The sequence below is a fragment of the Athene noctua genome, chromosome 25, assembly GCF_965140245.1.
Source record: "Athene noctua chromosome 25, bAthNoc1.hap1.1, whole genome shotgun sequence".
Taxonomy (NCBI): Eukaryota; Metazoa; Chordata; class Aves; order Strigiformes; family Strigidae; genus Athene; species Athene noctua.
In genome coordinates this window covers 726,788-745,277 of record NC_134061.1, presented here as the reverse complement: position 1 = coordinate 745,277, position 18,490 = coordinate 726,788, and the positions used below count along the sequence as shown (strand labels likewise).

The window sequence follows — 18,490 nt, the reverse complement described above, 5'->3', positions numbered from 1 at the left end:
AGAGCGGCGCGCGGGCGGGGCGGGGCCGGCGCGGGGCCCGCCCCCGGGATCCGCCCGCCATGGGCAGGCCGGGGCGCGCCCGCGCGGCCGGAGACGGCACCGGGGCGGGGCGCCGGGCCGAGGCCCCTCCCCTCCGCCGCCGTCACCGTCACCGCGGCCCGGCGGGGCCCGGCGGGGCCCGGCTCTCCCTCCCTCCCTCCCTCCCTCCCGCTAGAGGGCGCTGTGGGCCCGCCAGGCCTCGCCGCGCCCTTCTGCCGCCGCTCCCGTGAGGCCCCGGCGGCGCCTCGGCCCGGCCCGGCCCCGCCGCTGCGCTGCCCCGGGCGGTCCCGCGGGCTTCCCCGCTGAGGCCTGGGCCGGCTGCGGGCACGGCCGCGTCCTGCGCCCGGCAGCTGCGGGCTGCGGCCTCCGGCGTCCCCTCAGGCCCTTGTCCCCGGCGCCGCCCGGCCGCCCCCGGGCCCTCCCGAGAGCCGCCGGTGTGTCGCGGGCGGGTTCCCGCAGCGGCCCCCGGTGAGGCAGCATGGGCAAGAGCTGCAAGGTGGTGGTGTGCGGCCAGGCCTCCGTCGGGAAAACCTCCATCCTGGAGCAGCTTCTCTACGGGAACCACGTGGTGGGTGAGTGCGGGGGACCGGGAGGGACCCGGGAGGGACCCGGCGCGGCCGCTCCGCCGGGTGCCGGGCGCTGGCGGGGGGAGCGGGGGCCAAGGCTGCAGCCCCGAAACACGCCGGCGGCGGGGGGAGGAAGGGCTCGCTGGCCGGGTTGTGCGCGGGGCAGCGCCCTGGCAGGGTCCCCACGGCCCCCCCGGCCGCCCCTCTGCAGGCTCCGAGATGATCGAGACCCAGGAGGACATTTACGTGGGCTCCATCGAGACCGACCGCGGGGTCCGCGAGCAGGTGCGCTTCTACGACACGCGGGGCCTGCGGGACGGCCTGGAGCTCCCCAAGCACTGCTTCTCCTGCACCGACGGCTACGTGCTGGTCTATAGCACCGACAGCAAGGAGTCCTTCAAGCGAGTGGAGCTCCTCAAGAAGGAGATTGACAAGTGCAAAGACAAGAAAGAGGTGGGTACCCGGGGGAGAGGAGCTGCGGAGTGGGACCGGCTCCCCTCCTTCAGGTTTGCATCCAGCGACTCTCCTTTTCTCTTGTCGTGAGAATGTGACGGGGTCTCTGCTCTGCAAGACTCTCGACTGGAGCTGGCTGCTGGCCTGGGCTGTGTTTCTGAGCGTACAAGTGCTCAGGAGGCCCTTCTGCTTCGGGACGGGTTTGAGACACAAACCCAGGCAGGAGGGGAAGCTGCCAGACAGCAGCACCGGGGAATGGGGGGCTTGAGACACCTTGGCACGGAGAGGGAATTGGCTGCAGGACTGGGCCGGCCACCGAGGATCTTCGAGGCGGAGCCAGGCAGCACCGTTCAGCTCCGCATTTGGTACCTCCAGGGCTTCTTCTCACCCTTTTTTTGAACAGGTCACCATCGTGGTTCTGGGCAACAAGTGTGACCTGCAGGAGCAGCGCCGGGTGGACCACGACGCAGCCCAGCACTGGGCCAAGGGCGAGAAGGTGAAGCTGTGGGAGGTGTCCGTGGCCGACCGGCACACGCTGATCGAGCCCTTCATCTACCTGGCCAGCAAGATGACGCAGCCGCAGAGCAAGTCTGCGTTCCCCCTGAGCCGCAAGAACAAGGGCAGCGGCTCCATGGATGGCTGAGCCTTGCTTTCCCTTCCCTTCCATTGCCACCTCCTCTTCCTCACCTCCCCGTTTCCCTTGCACATGCCTCCTGCCGAGCCTGCGGGAAGCACGGCGGCACGAGGAACGGGCGCCCCGGGGCTGGGGGTGCTCTCTGAGGACGCGAGAGGTGAGCCATCTCCTGCCCCGGGACAGGGGCTGCTCCCCTCCCTGCCCGGCCCTGCAGACGCTGGAGGTGCTGCAGGAAAGCCAGGGACCCCCGAGGGAGGCCCCCCCGCTCTCGGGGTGCAGGCTGGCGCACCCCAGGGTGCCGGAGGGGAGGCGCAGTGGGGGGTGGCAGCAGGTGGGGATCGGCTCCTCTCCCCGGACCTGCCGTGGTTTGTATTTACCGATACCGGGTGTGAAAAGCTGGGTGCTGGCCCAGCCGCTGTCGGGCGGCTCTCCCGTGCCCCAGCTGGTTCTGCGGGGCTGCAGCGTGCCCCGGCAGGTTGCCCCGGCAGGTTGCCCCTGGCCGGGCACTGCTCCCCGCTCCAGGGAACGCGCAGTGCGGAGCGGGGCAGGATGCTGGTGCTGAGGGCAGGTGGCCCACGGCCGCCCCGCTGCAGCCCCCCTCTCCTGGGAGCAGGCTCAGTCCTGACCTTGGAGAAGCGGGGACACACCTGCACCCCGCCGTGCTCGGGGCGCTCGCTGCCCCTCTCTCCTCTCAGAACCACCCCATGCCAGGGAGGGGGTCCCAGCCCTGCCCAGCAGCACGTGTTCCCTTGGCTAGCCTGGATCTAGGAAAAAAAAGTGACGAGAAAGCCCTGGCTTGTTTATACTTGTTCCTTTTATTTACTGAGTAACACAATAAAGCGATGAGATTCGATTATCAAAATATTTTCCTTTTTTTTTTTTTTTTTTCCCCAACAGCTATAGTACATCAAAAAAATATACAATGGACATTACAGGAGGGGTACTGGCCAAGTCCCTAGAGTCTGTTTATTCCATTTTTTGTGGGTTTTTTTGTTTTTGTTTTTGAATCAAACCGTTCACATCACTCCAAGGTTATTTACAGAGGGGCACACGTTACTGAGCGCTACGGACTATGCCCTACTACCTAGTACAGCGGAGGCCAAGTCAGAGGCTGTAGATGCTTTGGACAACGCAGGAGCGGGGGGCTGGAGGCGGGGGGTGGCGGGAGAGGGAGCGTGTTCTTACGCAGCTCGCTGCAGAATTATTGTTATCAGAAGGAAATGGCTTTCGAGGGGTTAAAGTGCCAAGTGTAGGAGGACTCCACAGGTGATGGGAGCAGCCGCTGCTGGCCCCAAGCACAGATTTTTTCACCCAAACTGCAGGGGAACGACCCACCAGTGCTGCTGGCGCGGGGTGGGGAGGGGCACAGTGAGGAGAGCAGGGGGAGGGCTGGCACCGGGCTGGCCACTGGGCCCTGGCCAGCGCAGGCTCGTGTCCTGCGGGACACGGGGTGACCCTGGGCTGTGGGACCACGGCCCCGTCCCTGTCAGAGCCGCTGCTGGGAGCTTCCTCGGCTGCTCCAGGCCGCGGCTCCCACCACCTCTGTCAGACCTCGCGGCTCTGCCCCCGCCTGCCGCGCGCTCGCTGCCTCGCCCGGAGCCCTCTCCCCACCTCGCTCCCCCCCGGGGTGCAGAGGAGATGCCCCGAGCAGATGAATCCGTTCCCCGGGGCTCCCTCGCACCCCTGTCCCCTGCGGCAGGAGCGCGGTGGTGGCACCAGCGCGGCCGCGGTGCCAGCGAGGGGCCCTCCAGCCGCAGGCGCGGGGCTCGGTGCCGCCCGCTCCCTCGGCCCGGGCTCCGGCTGCTCCCGCCGCGTCGCAGCCGTGCGTTACCTGCGCGGGTCCCGCTGCCAGGGCCCCGTCCCGAGCATCGCCGCAGCGCGCGGGGCAAAATCCTCCCGAAATCCAGGCGCTGCTCGCGGCCAAGACGTCGGGCCCGTGTGCTTGTGCGTGTGGCTTCCCGGGGCACAAACCCACCTGCCGCTTCCCGAGGGCAGGGAGGGACCGCGGGCCGCAGCCGAGGCCTCTGACCCGGCGCCCTGGGCCGGGGAGGGAATCGCCTGCGCAGAGCCAGGCCTTGTGTCGGTTTGCTCCTGCTCTGCCCACCGCCGCCGGCCGCAGGGCCAGCGAGAGCACCAAAGTGAATCGCAGACAGCGCCCACGGCGGGCGAGCTGCTCCCCTGGATTGCATAGATGGGGGTGGGTCGTCACTCCAGCGTAAGGTCCCTTTGGGTTGCAACTTTCCTGCATGTTCCTATTTACAGCAGCGCGCTGGGAACCCGCGGCGCCGTGGTTACAGTTTTCAGACCAGGTCATGGCTGGGCTTTCTGAGCACAGTGAAAAGCGGAGCTACGGCTTCGGGCTCCCCCGGAGCGCAGCTTCCTGCGGGCTACAACGGAACGTCCCGGGGCGAGCGCCGGGCGTAGGCTGCGGGTGCCACCTGCTCCTTCGTACCCGACGGCCCGGGCAGCCGGGACGTCTCTGGTTTGGGGAATCGTCGGTAACTCCCTGGAAGCTCCTAAGACGGGTCGGAGGGCCGGGCGCGGCGGTGGCGGGCGGCGGGCAGCTGCGTTGCCTTTCGCTGGGGAACCCGAAGTGCTTTAGGGACATTCACGCAGCCTCACAGCATCTCCCGGGAGGTAGGGGCAGGGCTGGCCCCCGCCGCGGGCACGGAGGCAAACGCCGGGCACCGAGCACGGGGTCACTCCTCGGGGAGTCCGCACCGGGGGCCCGGCTGCCCCGTCCTCGCCGGCCGGGCGCTCCTGGGGGGCCAGGGCAGGGGCTGGGCTTTCGGAGGGGGGAGGCGCCGGCCCTGCGCTTGGGCTATTGCTCTGGAGTGACGATACGGTCGGGGCGGCCGGTGCCCGCCACGTCGGGAGCTCTTTGGCTGGTGGGACGTAGGGGGGTTGTGGGGTGTAGGGGGCTGGCGGGCAGCTGGAGACCCCTGGCCAGCGCAGGCGAGTGTGGGGCTGGTGACGGCCCAGCCAGCCTGACCCGAGAGGGGAACTGCCAACCCCCCGCTTGCGCTGGGGTCGTTCCTCCAGCAAGCGCCGGGCTGAGACTCCTCGCAGGTCCCTTCCCGCGGGGCTGGCAGGGACCGGCCGGCCAGGGGGATGCTCCTTCCCCAGGGACCAGCCAGCTCCTCTTCTTCCAGTCTGGTGACTGGGAGGGTGATGAACAAGCAGCCAGCGGGCAGCCGCTGGCCACGAGACAGTCCTGGTGGCTCGGGCACTGCCCTCTCCCGCGTGCCGCCGTGTGAGGGGCTCCTCTGCTGAGTGCGGGGCCGGCACGGGGGCTGGCTGGGCTCTGCCGGGCGTCTCGCTCCAGCCGGAGCCCGCTCGAAGTGAAGGAGAAGCCGGGGTTGACGTCTACGACTACGGTTTCCCACCAGCCAGGAGAGCAGCCGGCCCGGGAGCGCGGCCCCACGCCGTGCGGCCCCCGGGGCACAGCCGGCTCCGCGGCGGGCCGGCGGCTCTAGTACGGCGCGAAGACGATGGGGCCCGGCGTGGTGCGGACGTGGGCCGGTGGCGTTCGGAAAAGGGCTGGTCCGAGGATCGGGGCCTGGAAGAGGGTGGTGGCGGCGGCTGGTCTGAGGGCGAGGGGCCCGGGCATGGCGCAGACGGCGGCCGCGGTGAGCGGGCTCGGCAGGAAGCGGGTCGCCAGGGTTTTGGTGAGATGCTTCTGCAAAGCCAGCTTGGACTGCGGGGAGGGAGGAGGAGACGCCGTGAGGCACCCGGGTGCAGGAGAGCCCCCAGCCCCGGGCAGACGGCCCCCGCCGCAGCCCCAGCCCACGTTGGCTCTCAGCTGAGCTCTGGGCGCGTCTGCGGTAAACGCAGCCCCTGGCCCCGGCCCCCGCACGCTCCATCCCGCAGCCCCGGCCCCTCGGCTCGGTGGCCCCGCGTGGGGTGTGCAGCGGTGGCCCATGACGACCCCCCCGGGCGGGTCCTCAGCCCCATCGCGCAGGCCCAGAGACCTGCCCCGGAGTTTGCATCGGCTGGGTTGTCCCCTGCAGCAGTGCTCGCCTCTGGAGCCCTGCGACGATTTTTGCTGCCAAACTCTCCGCTAAGTTACGCATCTCTGCAAGCAAATGCTTAGGCTGGGTTTAACTGAGCCCTGCCAGCCCAAGCCCCAACCCTCGCAGCTCTCCTGAGCAGAAACCGTGAAACGGGCGGAAGGATCACAAGAGCTGCAGTTGTGAACGCGGCTGCCAGGGGACTCACAACTTCTTCCCGTGTTTTCCTTCCCATGAATAAAGACTCGAAACTCCCCTCACAGCTCCAGCCTGCCCCTCCCCAAGGGCAGCAGCTTCCATCTGACTCTGGGAACTGAGGCTTTAAGAAAAGCAGCCCCCGGTGTGTCTTATGGCGAGGGATGGCAAACGCAGTCTGGGGGGGCAGACCGGGCAGGTAATTTGCAGGGAGACAGATACCTTGAGAATACTCACTGCGAGGGCAGCGTTCTTCTGCAGCTTGTTGTAGGGGCTGTACTTGGGCTTGGGCGGCTTCCCCGCCAGCCTGTCTTTGTGCCTCCGGCTGCTCATGTGCTGGGAGAGGAAAACGGCCGGATCACCCGGAGCCAGGGCAGCGAGGGCAGCCCCACGGCACCACGCAGCTCAGGTCTGGGGGGACGCCCATGGGGGACCCCCCCCCCAGCCTGTGCAGGTGCGTCTGCATGTCCCCTGCGCCCCCAGGCCCGGCATCGTCACCTGTTTGAGCTGAGTCTCCGAGTTCACGTAGATCTCGCACACTTGGCAGTGAAACGCCTTGTTCTGGACGTTGATGCTGCCCTTGTTGCCGATGCGCTTGGCCTTGTGCCCTGCCCGGGAGAGGAGTTTGCCTCGGCCTCGCCGCACCTGGGTGCTGTGACCTTCCAGCATCGACTTGTGCTTGGCGCCTGGGGGCAGAGGGGACACTCGGCACACGCTGCCTCTGCAAACACACCCGGCGCGGTGCCGGACGCCCTCCAAGGAACCCGCCTGACTCTGCGTGTCCCCCCTCCCTCGGACCCCCGTCCCCCGCCAGCCTGTGCCCGGCAGCGCCCGCAGGCAGAGGGGACCGGCAGCTGCCTGGGGGTCCGGACTCTCGCCGGGGATGCGCCAGCCCGTGCCCAAGCCCTGCCAGGCTCTCGGGGGCAGCTGCTCTTCACAGGCAGAGCAGAAATGCTTGGCCTCCCGGAGACGCCCCCTCCGTGTGCCAGACCTTCGGAGAAAATGCTATTTTAAGTGCGTGCCGGAGCCCGTCGCCTGTCCCCGGGCGCGAGCACAGTCTGCAGAGCCGGGCACGCGTCGCCCGCCGTGCCGCAGCGTCTGAGCTGTGCCCAAGGTCAGAGCGGATCCGGCCGCAGCGCCAGGAATAGCTCCGCGGGGTTAGAGGAGGCGGGGAAGGAGGAACCCGAAATCCCGGCGCACCTGGGCACAGGGCGCTCCGTCCTGCCCCGCCAGCGCTGGGCTGGCGGCGGGGGGGCGGGCAAGTAATTTAAGCCACCACTAATTCATTCTATTTTTTAAGGCGTTAAGCAAGGAGCCCAAGCCCGTGTGACAGCCACGGAGGAGCGCAAGCCTGCAAACATTTTGTTTGTTTGTTCTTTTTCCCCAAATCAGCTCCTAAATTTGTAACCGGAGCTGACAAAAGCAAAAGGACACGTTTGCAGCTAAAGCGTAGCAGCGTCCTGAGCTGACCCCTGCGCGCAGCTGCTGCTGCTGCCCCAGCGGGCGGGCGGGGCTGGGGGAACTGGTTCCCAGTTCTTGCTGAACTGGGGGAGAGAAGGCCCTTCCCTGTAAGCCTGGGGTGTCCTTCCTCGTTTAGCATCCTCCAGAGAAAGGGGGGAGCCAGGGGCTGGTGCTGCAGGGCCCGCAGACCCCGGTGGGGGTCTCCCGTCTGGGGGGGTCCAGCTGCCTCCTTCTCCCCCCCAGCCACCCCCAGGGTGCAGGGGACCCCCCCCAGCCCCAGGCACTGGCCTGCCCCGGGGGGGCTGCCGAGTGCAGCCCAGGAGCCAGCGCTGGCTGCTGCGCCCCGTCATCGAAATGTCCGGGAGCCCGGAGCTGCTCTCGGGAGGATTATCCTGCTCTGAGAGAGGCTCTGCCACCGGCTCGGAGCCAAACCCAACGGAATATAAAGTAGCCTTCAATCACTTAATTAAATGTATCTGGAAATGTCTTTAATTAAGAGACATGAACAGTAAGCGAGCTTTTGACCTTGCTAAAATTCACTCCATAAGCCCCAGCACAGGTAAAACACCACCACTTAATCTTTGCAAGCCACCTTAATTAACCCTTTTTAATTAAGGCAATACACATGAGCGCTCCCTGCACGGCTGTTTGCCCGGGGCCCGGCGGGGCTCTGCGGGGAGCCCCGGAGGGGGCTGGCGGGGCCCTTACCGGTGTTGTGAGCCTCCAGCTGGGACAGGGAGTTGACGGTCACTTTGCAGGTGGGACAGTACAGGTGCTGTTTGCTCTTCTTCCCCTCCTTCTCGCTCTCGGGGGCCGAGCTGACGCTGCTGCCCGACTCGGCTGCCTGCGCCTCCGCTGCCTGCGCGGCCGAGGAGCCCACGCTGGCGGCATCCGAGGTGCCCTCCGAGAGCTCCGAGGCCGGCGGGGACCCGAGTGGGGCGACGCTGCCCGGCAGCTCCACCGGGGACTCCTCGGGGCCTGGCGTCAGCCCCAGGCTGCTGCACTCGCCCTCCTGCTCCTGCAGGCCCTCGGCTGGAGCTGGCGGGAGGGAAAGGGAAGGGGAAAACAGGAAAAAAGAAAGAAAAGACAGACAGGGAAAGTTCTCCGTGCTTGAACGGGGTTTCTGGATTTCAGAGCAGCCCCGTCCTCCCCGAGACCATCCCAGGCACGTCCCAGCCGAGGCGGCTCTTGCCGAGGTCTCTCCCGTTGCCGCTTTTCCCTGCGGCCGGCGGCAGCCGAGCTCAGCGCAAACTCCCGGCTGAGCTCCGGCGCTGCCTCGGCTGGGGGGAGCGGGGTCCTGCCGGCCCCATCCCTGCGCGGCGGCAGGGCCCTGGGGATGAGGGGGGCACAGGCGGGGCCCGCTGCGGCTCCTGCAGCCCCCCAAACATCTCGCAGGGACCAAACCCCGGGGAAGCACCTGCTCTTCCCCACGCAGCTGCGGGACGCAGAGGGGTGAGGCTCCCCCCAGGGCCAAGGGCTGCCCGGGCTGGTTCCCACCCCTAACCCGCGACGCTGCCCCCAGCCCGGCACGCCGGGGACGCCAGCGGAGCAGAGCAGCTCATTTATTAGAGCTCACGGGGGTGTTTCTGCCGCACTCACCGCAGCCGCCCTCAGCCCGACCGCGGCGGGACGCTCAGCCACGCGGCTGCTGCGGTTCGGGATTTAACCGGGCGCCCCAGGGTGCTGCGGCCGGGGCAGGGCTGGGCACACAAACGCCGCCGCCTCCCGGGAACCGGCCAGGCCGCTCGCGGCGGGGTCCTGCCCCCCGCACCCCCCACCCGCCTACCTGTGCTGCCGGGCTCCCCGGGGCCCTCGGGGCTGGGCGCGAAGTCGGCTGTGCCGTCCCGGCCGGAGGCCCCCGCCGCGGCCCCCGCCGCCTTCTGCTTGTTCTTCATGGCCTCGATGGCCTTCAGCCTCCGCGCGTGCTTGTGGCCCTTGTAGTGGGCTTCTGCCTGGTTCTGGGGAGGGAGAGACGGGGACGGCCGCGTCGGTGCTGCGGCCGGACAGATGGACGGACACGGGGAGGACGGGTGGAGGGCTCAGCCCCGGGCCGTGGCCACTCGGACACGTTTCCAGCGTGGCCACCTCCCCTGGTGCCATTCACCGCCTCGGAGGTGGTATTTTGAGCTGGGTGCAGCACAAAGCTGCTCTCCTCCTCCCGCCAGATTGCTCCGCACACAAATGTATTCAGGCCGAGGTATCACTTTGCTAAGATACGGCCGCGTTGCACGGCGAGATAAGGACCCTGCTCTGATTAAATGCATCGAGTCACTTTTAAAAGAAGCTTTCAGGCAAAATTTATGACTTCAGAAACATACAATGAATTGCTTGCTGTAAAAATAAAATAAAAAAGTACATTGGTGGGGAGGACACATCTCCCATTGTCACCTAACGGGTGTCTAACACGCAATTTACATTCACGGCTCCTTTCTCCCGGCGAACGCTGAATAATGAAGTGCACGTTGATGGGTTCATGCCTGCACCGAACTGATAAAAACGCACACAAAAGAAAATCTCCCGAACACTTGTGTACTCCGCAGTCGGGGACAATGCCGCATTGTCCCCAAAAACAACCCCAGTTTAGCAATTTACGGAAAGTAAATCCAATCTGAATTAAGACACTGTACCACTGAGTCGCACGCATTAATTTGCACGGCGCTCTCGGCTTCCCGGCAGGAAGAAGCATCCCCTCCCTCCCCCCGGCTTTCCAAGGGCTGGGAATGGTGTCCGGGGGTGCAGCGATGGCCGGGCACGTGGGAAAGCGAAAGGCCCAGCCGAGCGCGGGGCCTCATTAGCAAATACAATAAACTTCCACCAGATAACGGGGTTGGGGCTGCAGCCTAAGTAGGTCACCCGGCGCCGCCGCCGCTCTGCGCACAAACACAAACACACGAGCGTCTGCGCCAGGACGTGCTGCCCCGCAGATGTGACCTGGAGGGACCCGTGGGCAGGGACGGGCAGGGACGGGCAGAGCAGCACAGGGCGCCCAAGAGGGCGGCGGGAGCACGTGGCGGGACCGACTGTCCCGGCACCGCCCTTCCAGCCGGGACGCAGCTCGGAAGAGGGAAGGGAATGGTGCTTCTCCCCGGCCGCGTGGCTGCAGAGTGGAATAACGAAGCCCAGAAATGCTGATTTCTGCTGGCAGAGCAGCGCCAGCCCCGGGCTCTGCTGAGCCAGCCCGGCCGGGGCGCAGCGTCCCGGGGAGCCAGAGCAGCTCCCGCAGCCCGCGCTGGCGGACACCGAGGAAGGGACAGCCGAGCCCGGGGGATGCTCCCAGGGTGGCAGCTCCGCAGGTTATCACGCCGGTGCCCGGGCTGAGCCGCGGAGCTCCCGCCCTCAGCGCCGCCAGGCAGCCGCTGCATGGAGGGAGCAGAGGCCAAGACAGGCTGCCCGCAAACCCCCGTCCCCCTCCTGCCGGCTTTGAGCGAGAATTCCCTTTCAAGCCTTCTAATCAGTTTTCCCCCACAAAAGATCAGCTGTGTGCAAGTCATTACCGCAGGGATCAATGAATGTTTCCTTCCTCCTCTCTACAAGGTGGTTGATTTACTCAGAATAAAAGGCAGGGAAAAAACCCACCTGCCACAGCAGCGCTCTGGGAGCCAGGGCAGGGCAGATTATATTCAGCTCCCAGGGACCAGAGATGAATTGCACAGGCTGATAAAGCAGCTTAAGCGCAAACCCCGGGAGCAAGGCAGCAGGGAGCAGAGCTGGACGGAACGAGGAGCAGAGAGCGCCGGGTGGCAAACGGGACCCGGCCGCCCCGCGAGCACCTGGGCCCACGGGCAGGGAGGCGCTGGCGGAGGCGCCGGCCGGGGCAGGCGCAGAGCGAGGGCGGACAGAGCCCCGGGGACGCCGGGACGGGCGTCCGCGTGCCCCCGGCGTGGGACCCCCCCGCCCGGCCCCGCGCTCGCCGGCCCCGCTTACCGCAGAGTTGAAGCGCAGGTGGCAGATGTTGCAGGAGATGAACTGCTTCTTCTTGAGCGGGGCAGGCACGCCGAAGGTGTGGCTGATCACCGCCTTCTGCACCGGGTCCATCTGGCAGGGGAGGGAAGGCAGAGGCTGGCTGGGTGCCACGCCGCGACGGCCGGCGCAGCACCGCGGCCCGGGGAGCCCCTGCGCCCGCCGAGGAGCCCCCGCAAAGGCCACAGCCTGGACGGAGCGAGCGGGTGGGGCGGCAGCGGAGCCCCCGACACGGGGCAACACGTGCTGCATCAACGCCCATGCTCGTCCTTTTTAAACCATCCCTGAAAAAACCAGACCTGCGGGGTCCAAGCGCCCGCTACGGGCTGGCAGAAGGGACGAGGCCGCTGTGGGGACACAGACCGAGGGCCCCGTCCTCCCCAGCCCCACTGCGCTCCCCTGCGTGTCCCCTCTCTCCCCACCACAGACATCGGTGTCACGGGCGGCGAAACATCCGTTTCTGTTTGAGCCCCCAGCTGCTGCCCTCGACCTCCCAACGCCAGGGCAGCTTTCTGAGACACTCAGCAGGAGCAAAAACCATCAAAACAGGGGCAGAGGCGAACAAAACAAGCAAGCGGCCATTAATCCTTCACGTGCTCTTCCCCAGGGAGCTGAAACGTCCCTGCGCAAAGCCGAAGGGCGAGCGGAGCCGGACGCGCCTGCTGGGCCCGGGCAGGGGTGGGGGCAGGAGGGACCGTGGGCACAGCTCGGCCCCCGCACGCCGCCCCGCTCCCGCCGCGACGGGCACGTCGAAGCCTGCGCAGCCCCCGGCACCTCACCGGGCGCACACGGAGCCAGAGCAGCTCCCGTTATCCGCAGGGAGCCGCGTCCTGCCCGGCCCCTGCCCGGCGCGGCGCAGGCAGCGGCAGAGCCCCGGGCCCGATGACAGCCCCCAGCGCTTCGGGCTCTCCCCAGGGCTCGGCGTCACTCCTCAGCCCAGGCAGCAAACTTGTCCGAAAAGCCATAATTGTTTTAAACAAAATGCATTTATTTGGGGGGGGGGGGGGGAAATAAGAATAACCTCTTTGTTTGAGCGTGGCTATAATCTATAATGCAAGTATTGTTCCCCTACCCTGTGGCATAGGCAGATTATCTTATCTGAGTCCTGCTGTCAGCAGAGCCCTGGGTTTTCAGGCGATCGTATTTCTCTGCAAAGCTATTTCGTTGCTGAGACAGGTGCATCAGTCTTCGAGGCACATGCCTGGACAACGGAGCCATTATCAAGACCCCAAATTCCTTTCCAGGAGTGAGCAGAATGGTAAAAGCGGGTGATTAATGAAGTGCCTGTTTGCTATGAAATTTTACTCACTTATCTGGCATATAAATGAAGAGGCATTTGGGGTTCGGCAGAGACCTGGAGGAAGCTACAGATGGCAAAGATGCTGCCCCACCCCTGACGACAAACACTGCAGCGTGCTCCAGGCAGCATCCCCGCGCTGCCAGGCTGCGGGCAGAACGGGGCCGGCACGTGTTTTCCAGAGAAACACCCACCTCTTCCACACAAAGGAAAGGAAAACTGCTCTAACCTCCGCAGCACCATCAGCTCTCCGGGCCTGGCTGGTGCCTCCCACTGCACCCCGCAGACACTGGGGAAGGGAGATGCCAGCACCAGGATGCAAAGGTGGTTGGGGGCCTGAACCCGAACCTGAACCTGAACCTGAACCTGAACCCGAACCTGCACCTGCACCTGCCGGTGAAGGCAGCGGCAGCGGGGCCGCGCTCGGGCACTTTGCTGGACCCAGCCCAGCCCATCCGGGCAGCGCCGAGCGCGTCCCAGGCCAGGAACCCACCCCAGAGCCCTCGTGTGCTCTCCCGAGGAAAACACAAACGTCGGCGCCCCCGGGTCTGCCCCAGCCTGGGGAGGCTCCTGCCGCAGCAGAACTGGCCCCGCACACAAAGATCTGGGCTTTACAGTCGGTTCTCGGTGCCTCACGTCCCCTTCTTTGTCCCTGGATGTTTCCAGTGACACAAACGGGGCTCCCAGCGCCGAGCTCCCCGCGGGCACCAAGGTCAGACGGGAGCTCCGAGGGCCGCGGCATCGGCTCGTTCCGCACCTCCTGCCGCGGGGTTGCGGCTGGGTCGGGGGGATCTGCAACACCTCAGGAGCGGGAAGGGGCCTTTCAAGCACCAAACGCACCCTCGTGTTGCCTTAGGAAATGTTTTCCCCCGCCGTTGCGGCTTTAAGCGCAGGAGGGCTCAGCTTGGGAAAGGTTTCGCGTGTTCCAGAGTAAAACATCTGCTGGCTCACGAGAGCGTGTGACCTGCCCAGGGTCAGTGTTCTGCGGAGCAGCTGCCAACAGCTCCTGCCCTGCTCAGCACCCTCGGACCCGCTCAGCACCCCCGGGCCCTGCTCAGCACCCCCAGCCGCTCTGTGGCAGCAGGGGCAGATCCTCCGGTTTCTTTTTAGCGCAGCTGGGAACCGGCAGCTCTCGGGAAGTGAAACGCTTCGGCTGCCGCCCGCTCCCACCCCTGAACCGCACCCGGAGCTCTGCTGCGATGCTCGAGCCCTGCCCCGGCGCCCCACAAAGCCCTCGCACCCCCAGCCCCAGCGCAGCCCGCGGGGGCCGCTCCCAGCCCCGCAGGATCAGGCCTGGCTTTGCTCAGCTGAGACCCCCGGCGGGCTCGGGTCGGAGCTCAGAGCAGTTAATCCAAGGCGCCCGCAGCGCGGGATGGGGTCCCCCGGCACCTCCATCCCCCGGGCAGGGGGGTCCCCACCGAGCACAGACACAGCACAACGGGGCTGTGCGGCTCCAGCGAGTGCAAGAGATTCATTTCCCAAATTATTGTTATTTTTTTAAAGCAACGCAACTCTGGAGAACGCGTGCCACGGCAGGGGCACGTGGGAGCCGAGCAGAACAAACAACAGGGTCTGGCTCAGGTTAGCTACTGACTCCGGCAACTAAAAAAAGGAGCCCAGACAAAAAGCAGCAACCTTAATGGCATCAAAAAAATCCTCCTCTCCTGTGTTTCTGCTTGTTAGCACAAGGGAGAGACAGGCTAGAGCTGGGATTTCAAAAGAGCTTAAAGGAGTCAGACGTCTGAATCCCATTCACCGCAACAGGAATCCTGGACCTAATTTCTATGGCAGCCTTTGAAGATCTCAGTGATAATTTGCACCTTCCGAGCACGTTTAATCTCAAACCCACTTACAAAAGGCCACAGAGCAGGCGGGGAGGGAGCTCAGGGGAGTTCCGTTTCCAGGCTCACAGGGGAAAAAAAAAATCGGGCATTTACCAAACCCAGAAATACCCACCCTGGCTCTGTGGGGGGAGCAGCCCTGGGTCCCGCGGCCCCTGGGCGAGGCCGGGAGCTGGGGCGCAGGGGAAGCCCCGGCCGCTGTTTTGGGCCACATCCAGGTCAGTTTAGACGTACAACAGAACAGCCCGAGAGACGCTGCAGCGCAGGACCCCAGCGCTCGGGCTGGGGGTTCAAGGTTGGGGACTTTGAGCCCAGCCGGGCGGTGGGAGAAGTCCCGCAGCGACCAGGCTCGTCCGACACCGCGGCCACCCAGCACCAGGCACAGTCCTTGGATCTTTATACTCCTTCTCTCTCTTTCTTTCCTTTTCTTTATTTATTTTGCAACTAATGAACTGCTCTTCAGAGCTACTTTATTACTATTGATTCCAGGAGCAAAATCCAATTGATCTTGGTTAAAATGAACCATCTTTTTAATTCTGGTATATGGGGGCGACGGCTGGGCAGGAACCGCTCGGAGCTAAGGGCAGGGCGGGCGCGTTGCACTAGCGTCCAGCAGCCACAGACCGGGGTAATTAAGCCAGAAATTATCTGGCGGGGTTTGAACAGTGGTGCCGCCTACAAGAGAGAGGAGGGGTCCAGCGGCCGATGCCCACCCGCCCCGGGGACTCACCGTGTTGAAGTTGGGGAAGAGGTTGAGCGGTGACGTCCCGTTGAGCCTGAAGGTCAGAAAGTGCTTGATGTCCAAGGGGGGGTGAAGGGGGCGGCCGGGGATCGGCAACGACGCTAAGAGGGGGCTGCTGTGTCCGGAGGGACCTGGGCAGAGGGGAGAGAGCAGCGTTAGCGTGGGTGGCCCCCGCTCGCAGCGAGGGGATGTGGCCCGTGGGGACACGGCACGCGGGGACACGGCCCACGAGGCCGTTTGCTGTGGGCTCCGGCCCCTCCTCAGAGAAAGGTCCCAGCTCAGGGTGGCCCCGGGCACCCCTCGGCCTTTCGGGCTCAAAACCAGCGTCGCGGCTCAAAGGCGAGTGCAGCGTCCTCACGTCAACACGTGCAGGAGTTTGCTCTGAACCCTCCAAAAGGCGCCAAAACCTCCCCCGGAGAAACAGCCCCTTGCCCGGGGCTCCCGTGGGGGCTCGTCCTTGCCGGGGCTCTGGCAGCAGCTGCAGGAGCTCCCCGGCCCCGACACCCCCGTGAGCGCCGCGTGGGGGGCAGAGCAGCTCCCACCACAGCTTTGCAGATGTTGAATTTTGGGTGCCCCTGGGGGCCTCCAAGCCACGTGGGTGCCCCAGCTCTGCCCCTCCACATGTATTTTGGGTGAAAACCCCCAGGAACAGGCTCCCCTCCCAACCTGTCCGCTCCCCAGCCAGGCACTGCCGCCTGCCTCGCATCATCCCCCGCAGACTAACCACGAGCTCCAGCCTGTGATATAAAAATAGCCTGGAGTTATTAATAATTTTCTGTTTGAAAAGAAAACACCCCTGGGAAGAAGTGAATGCCGAATGCTCCAGCCCGTTCCCCGTTCCAGCCCTTTTCCACTCGGACTCCCCCGTCCCCCCGCTGGGAAAACATGCCCTGACCCACGGAGGGTCAGGGCTGGGCTCCTGCGCCCACCCACAGCTCCGAGTGCGAGAAGGGGGGAAAGCTAAAAAAAAACAAACCAGGGAATAATATAAAATAAATAAGAAAAGGTTTTGAAACGCTGGGAGCCAGCAGAGTCTGTGAGAGATGGATGTGACAGAGCCCATCCTCATCTCGCAGCTTCGTGCCTTCTCCCCCCTCCAGCTGCCGCAGCAGCCCCGTCCCTCCGCCTGGAATGAGGACAAGGCCAACGTTTCTTTTATTTTTTTTTTGATTTCTGGCTTCTCAGCAAAAAGGTGTTTGCGGAGCCGGGCTGGCCCAGCATGGCACTACCCCTGCCCACGGGCCCGTGCCGGAGGCAGCAGCAGTCCCTTGCGGGGGGATGAGAGCGGCCGGTGCCCGGGCGGGGAGGGGGGGTGCTCCCGCAGCAGAAACACCGACCAGGACCCCCCCGGGGCCACCCTGGGACAGCGCCGCGGCCCTCGCCCCCCTCCAGCCCCCCGGCACCGGCGGCGCAGGACGAGGACCCCAGTCTGGCAGTGGGGGGGTGCTGCTCTCCGGCTGCGCTTTGCTTTTTGCTCCCCACCCGACCCTCCGCTGGCAGAAACCAGGAACCGAGATACAAATCTGAAACGCAAAGTTTGAAGGATTTTTCTGAATTTGAGCAGCGAGCGCTCGCCGCACGGGCCCTGCGGGCAGCAACGACCTCTTTCTGGGCGAGCGCACACGGGCAGCTCTTGAGCGGCACCGGAGCCATCCCTGAGTCAGGCCTGACTCGGGGGAAAAATTACATTTTGCTTCATCAGGCGTGCATTGATCGAGTTAATTCCAGAGTCGCCCAGAAGGGAAATCTGTGAAACTGTTTAAAAATAAATAAATAAAATTATAGCAACAGCGATGAGGGAGGGAGCAAAAGCAAGCAGAAATGGGCGAACAATGCATAATTAACCTTCTGAGGCGTGAAACAGTATTTCTGCATCAAATCATCCGATACGGCAAGGCCAGCACCCGGGGAGCGGCCCCCAGAGACCCCCCAGCCCCCACGTCGCAGCGAAGGCACGAGGGGCTGGATTGCCAGGGTACGGTCGGATTGTCGGGAGTTTTGCGCTGACTGCACTGGCCTTAAAAAAATAAATATATATATGTATATATGTATGTATATATAACATTTACCTGGGAGGAACAAGAGGGGGGCGAACGCCTGCGCCCCCACCATCAGTAACCAAACGAGGGGAGGTTGCAGCTCAGCCAACGCCGCTGTGCCAGGGCGACCCCGCTGCTGCTGCCCGGCCCCGTGGCCGAGGGGTTCCCTTCCCGGGGGGCAGCTCCCTCCCGAGCGGGTGTGTGGCCCGGGGGGGCCGGGGGGTTCGCGGCAGCTGCTGCCCACCGACACCGTACGGATGCGACAGGCCAAGCTGCTCCGGCACGTCCTTGAGCCCAAATCTGCGGATGAAACGTGTTTCTGGGCTGGGTCTGCAGCCCGGGGGGAAAACAGGCGCGAGGAGAGAGCCCCGAAACCCCAACCGAGACGGGACCCCGCGGAGGGGACAGGCCCCGGCGCCAGCGGCGCTCCCCGGCGAGGGGCGAGGGGCCCCGGCACCCCGCAGCACCCCGCCCGCACACGGGGCACCCCACGATGCTCCCGGGCACTTCCCAAGGTCACGGGGCCGCGCTGCGGGTCCTGCCTCACCTTCGCTGCAGGGCGGATTCCGGCAGCAGCTGCGGGCTGTATTTTTAGGGATTGGTTAGTCCCTCAGTTAAGGGGATTTGCGCTGGGGAGAGCGGCGGGGCCCCAGGTCAGTACAGAGTGACACAACCTTGCCCGCGGTGACCGGCACGGCCTCCAGCGGGGTGGGCTCTGCTGATGGAGGGCATCCCTGGATGCTCGGCCCGCAGCTCCCGAGCGGGATCGGCCTCTGCCACGGCCTCTGCTGCCTTTGCCCGTGTCCCCGTTTCGGCAGAGGAGCCCCCACCCCCCCAGCGACCCCCGCTGCCCTGGCACTGCGCGTCCCGTCGGGCTGGGACACGCTCGCGGCTCCGCGGAGCATTTCACAGGGCTGGTGCGAGGAGGGGGGAGCGCAGGAGCCCCCAGCACGAGCATCCGCTGCAGCCTGGGGGGGTCCCTTCGCCCCCCCAGCTCCGCAGGGAGGGTGCACGGCTGTGAACTGAGCATCCAGGCCTGACTGAAGGACGCCAAATCCCCCGGCGCCGGCCCTGCGGTGCCGCGCACCCTCTGCCCGCGGCTCAGCCCTGAGCCATCCGCTCAGCGCCCACCCAGCCCGGCACCTGTCTCTCTCGGAGGGGTCTCTGGGAATTTAGAAACGTGTCTCAGGCCCCCGTTGAACCAAGCCCACCCGGGACCGTGCCCCGCCACGTCCCCGCCACCTCTTTGCTCC

The 18,490-nt window shown here is 65.4% G+C and overlaps 2 protein-coding genes across 10 annotated transcripts in view; one reads left to right on the top strand and one right to left on the bottom strand.

Annotated features, from left to right (window-relative positions):
* The first annotated feature begins 120 nt into the window (after positions 1 to 120).
* Positions 121 to 2,534, top strand: NKIRAS2 (NFKB inhibitor interacting Ras like 2). Of its 3 annotated transcripts, XM_074927056.1 has the most exons (4): positions 121 to 611; positions 817 to 894; positions 992 to 1,058; positions 1,462 to 1,694. In XM_074927056.1, exons 1-4 carry the CDS (start codon positions 518 to 520, stop codon positions 1,556 to 1,558), a joined length of 336 nt encoding a protein of 111 aa, XP_074783157.1. In that variant the 5' UTR covers positions 121 to 517; the 3' UTR covers positions 1,559 to 1,694. The 3 variants fall into 3 exon arrangements, with proteins under 3 accessions (XP_074783157.1, XP_074783155.1, XP_074783154.1); XM_074927054.1 differs by lacking the exon at positions 992 to 1,058 and having other exon boundaries at positions 274 to 611; positions 817 to 890; positions 1,462 to 2,534; XM_074927053.1 differs by having other exon boundaries at positions 296 to 611; positions 817 to 1,058; positions 1,462 to 2,512.
* A 179-nt stretch (positions 2,535 to 2,713) lies between these two features.
* ZNF385C (zinc finger protein 385C) overlaps positions 2,714 to 18,490 on the bottom strand; it is a 71,172-nt gene continuing 55,395 nt past the window's right edge. For 4 of the 7 annotated variants that reach the window (XM_074927046.1, XM_074927048.1, XM_074927049.1 and 1 more), the window contains 7 exons: positions 15,187 to 15,329; positions 11,283 to 11,393; positions 9,145 to 9,316; positions 8,067 to 8,396; positions 6,396 to 6,583; positions 6,120 to 6,233; positions 5,045 to 5,389 (listed from right to left, as the gene is read on the bottom strand). In XM_074927046.1, the coding sequence (XP_074783147.1) occupies positions 5,165 to 5,389; positions 6,120 to 6,233; positions 6,396 to 6,583; positions 8,067 to 8,396; positions 9,145 to 9,316; positions 11,283 to 11,393; positions 15,187 to 15,329 (1,283 nt within the window). In that variant the 3' untranslated portion in view covers positions 5,045 to 5,164. Of the gene's footprint in view, positions 5,390 to 6,119; positions 6,234 to 6,395; positions 6,584 to 8,066; positions 8,397 to 9,144; positions 9,613 to 11,282; positions 11,394 to 11,617; positions 11,950 to 15,186; positions 15,330 to 18,490 lie in introns of those variants that run through there. The other 3 variants (XM_074927047.1, XM_074927051.1, XM_074927045.1) reach the window with 3 other exon arrangements.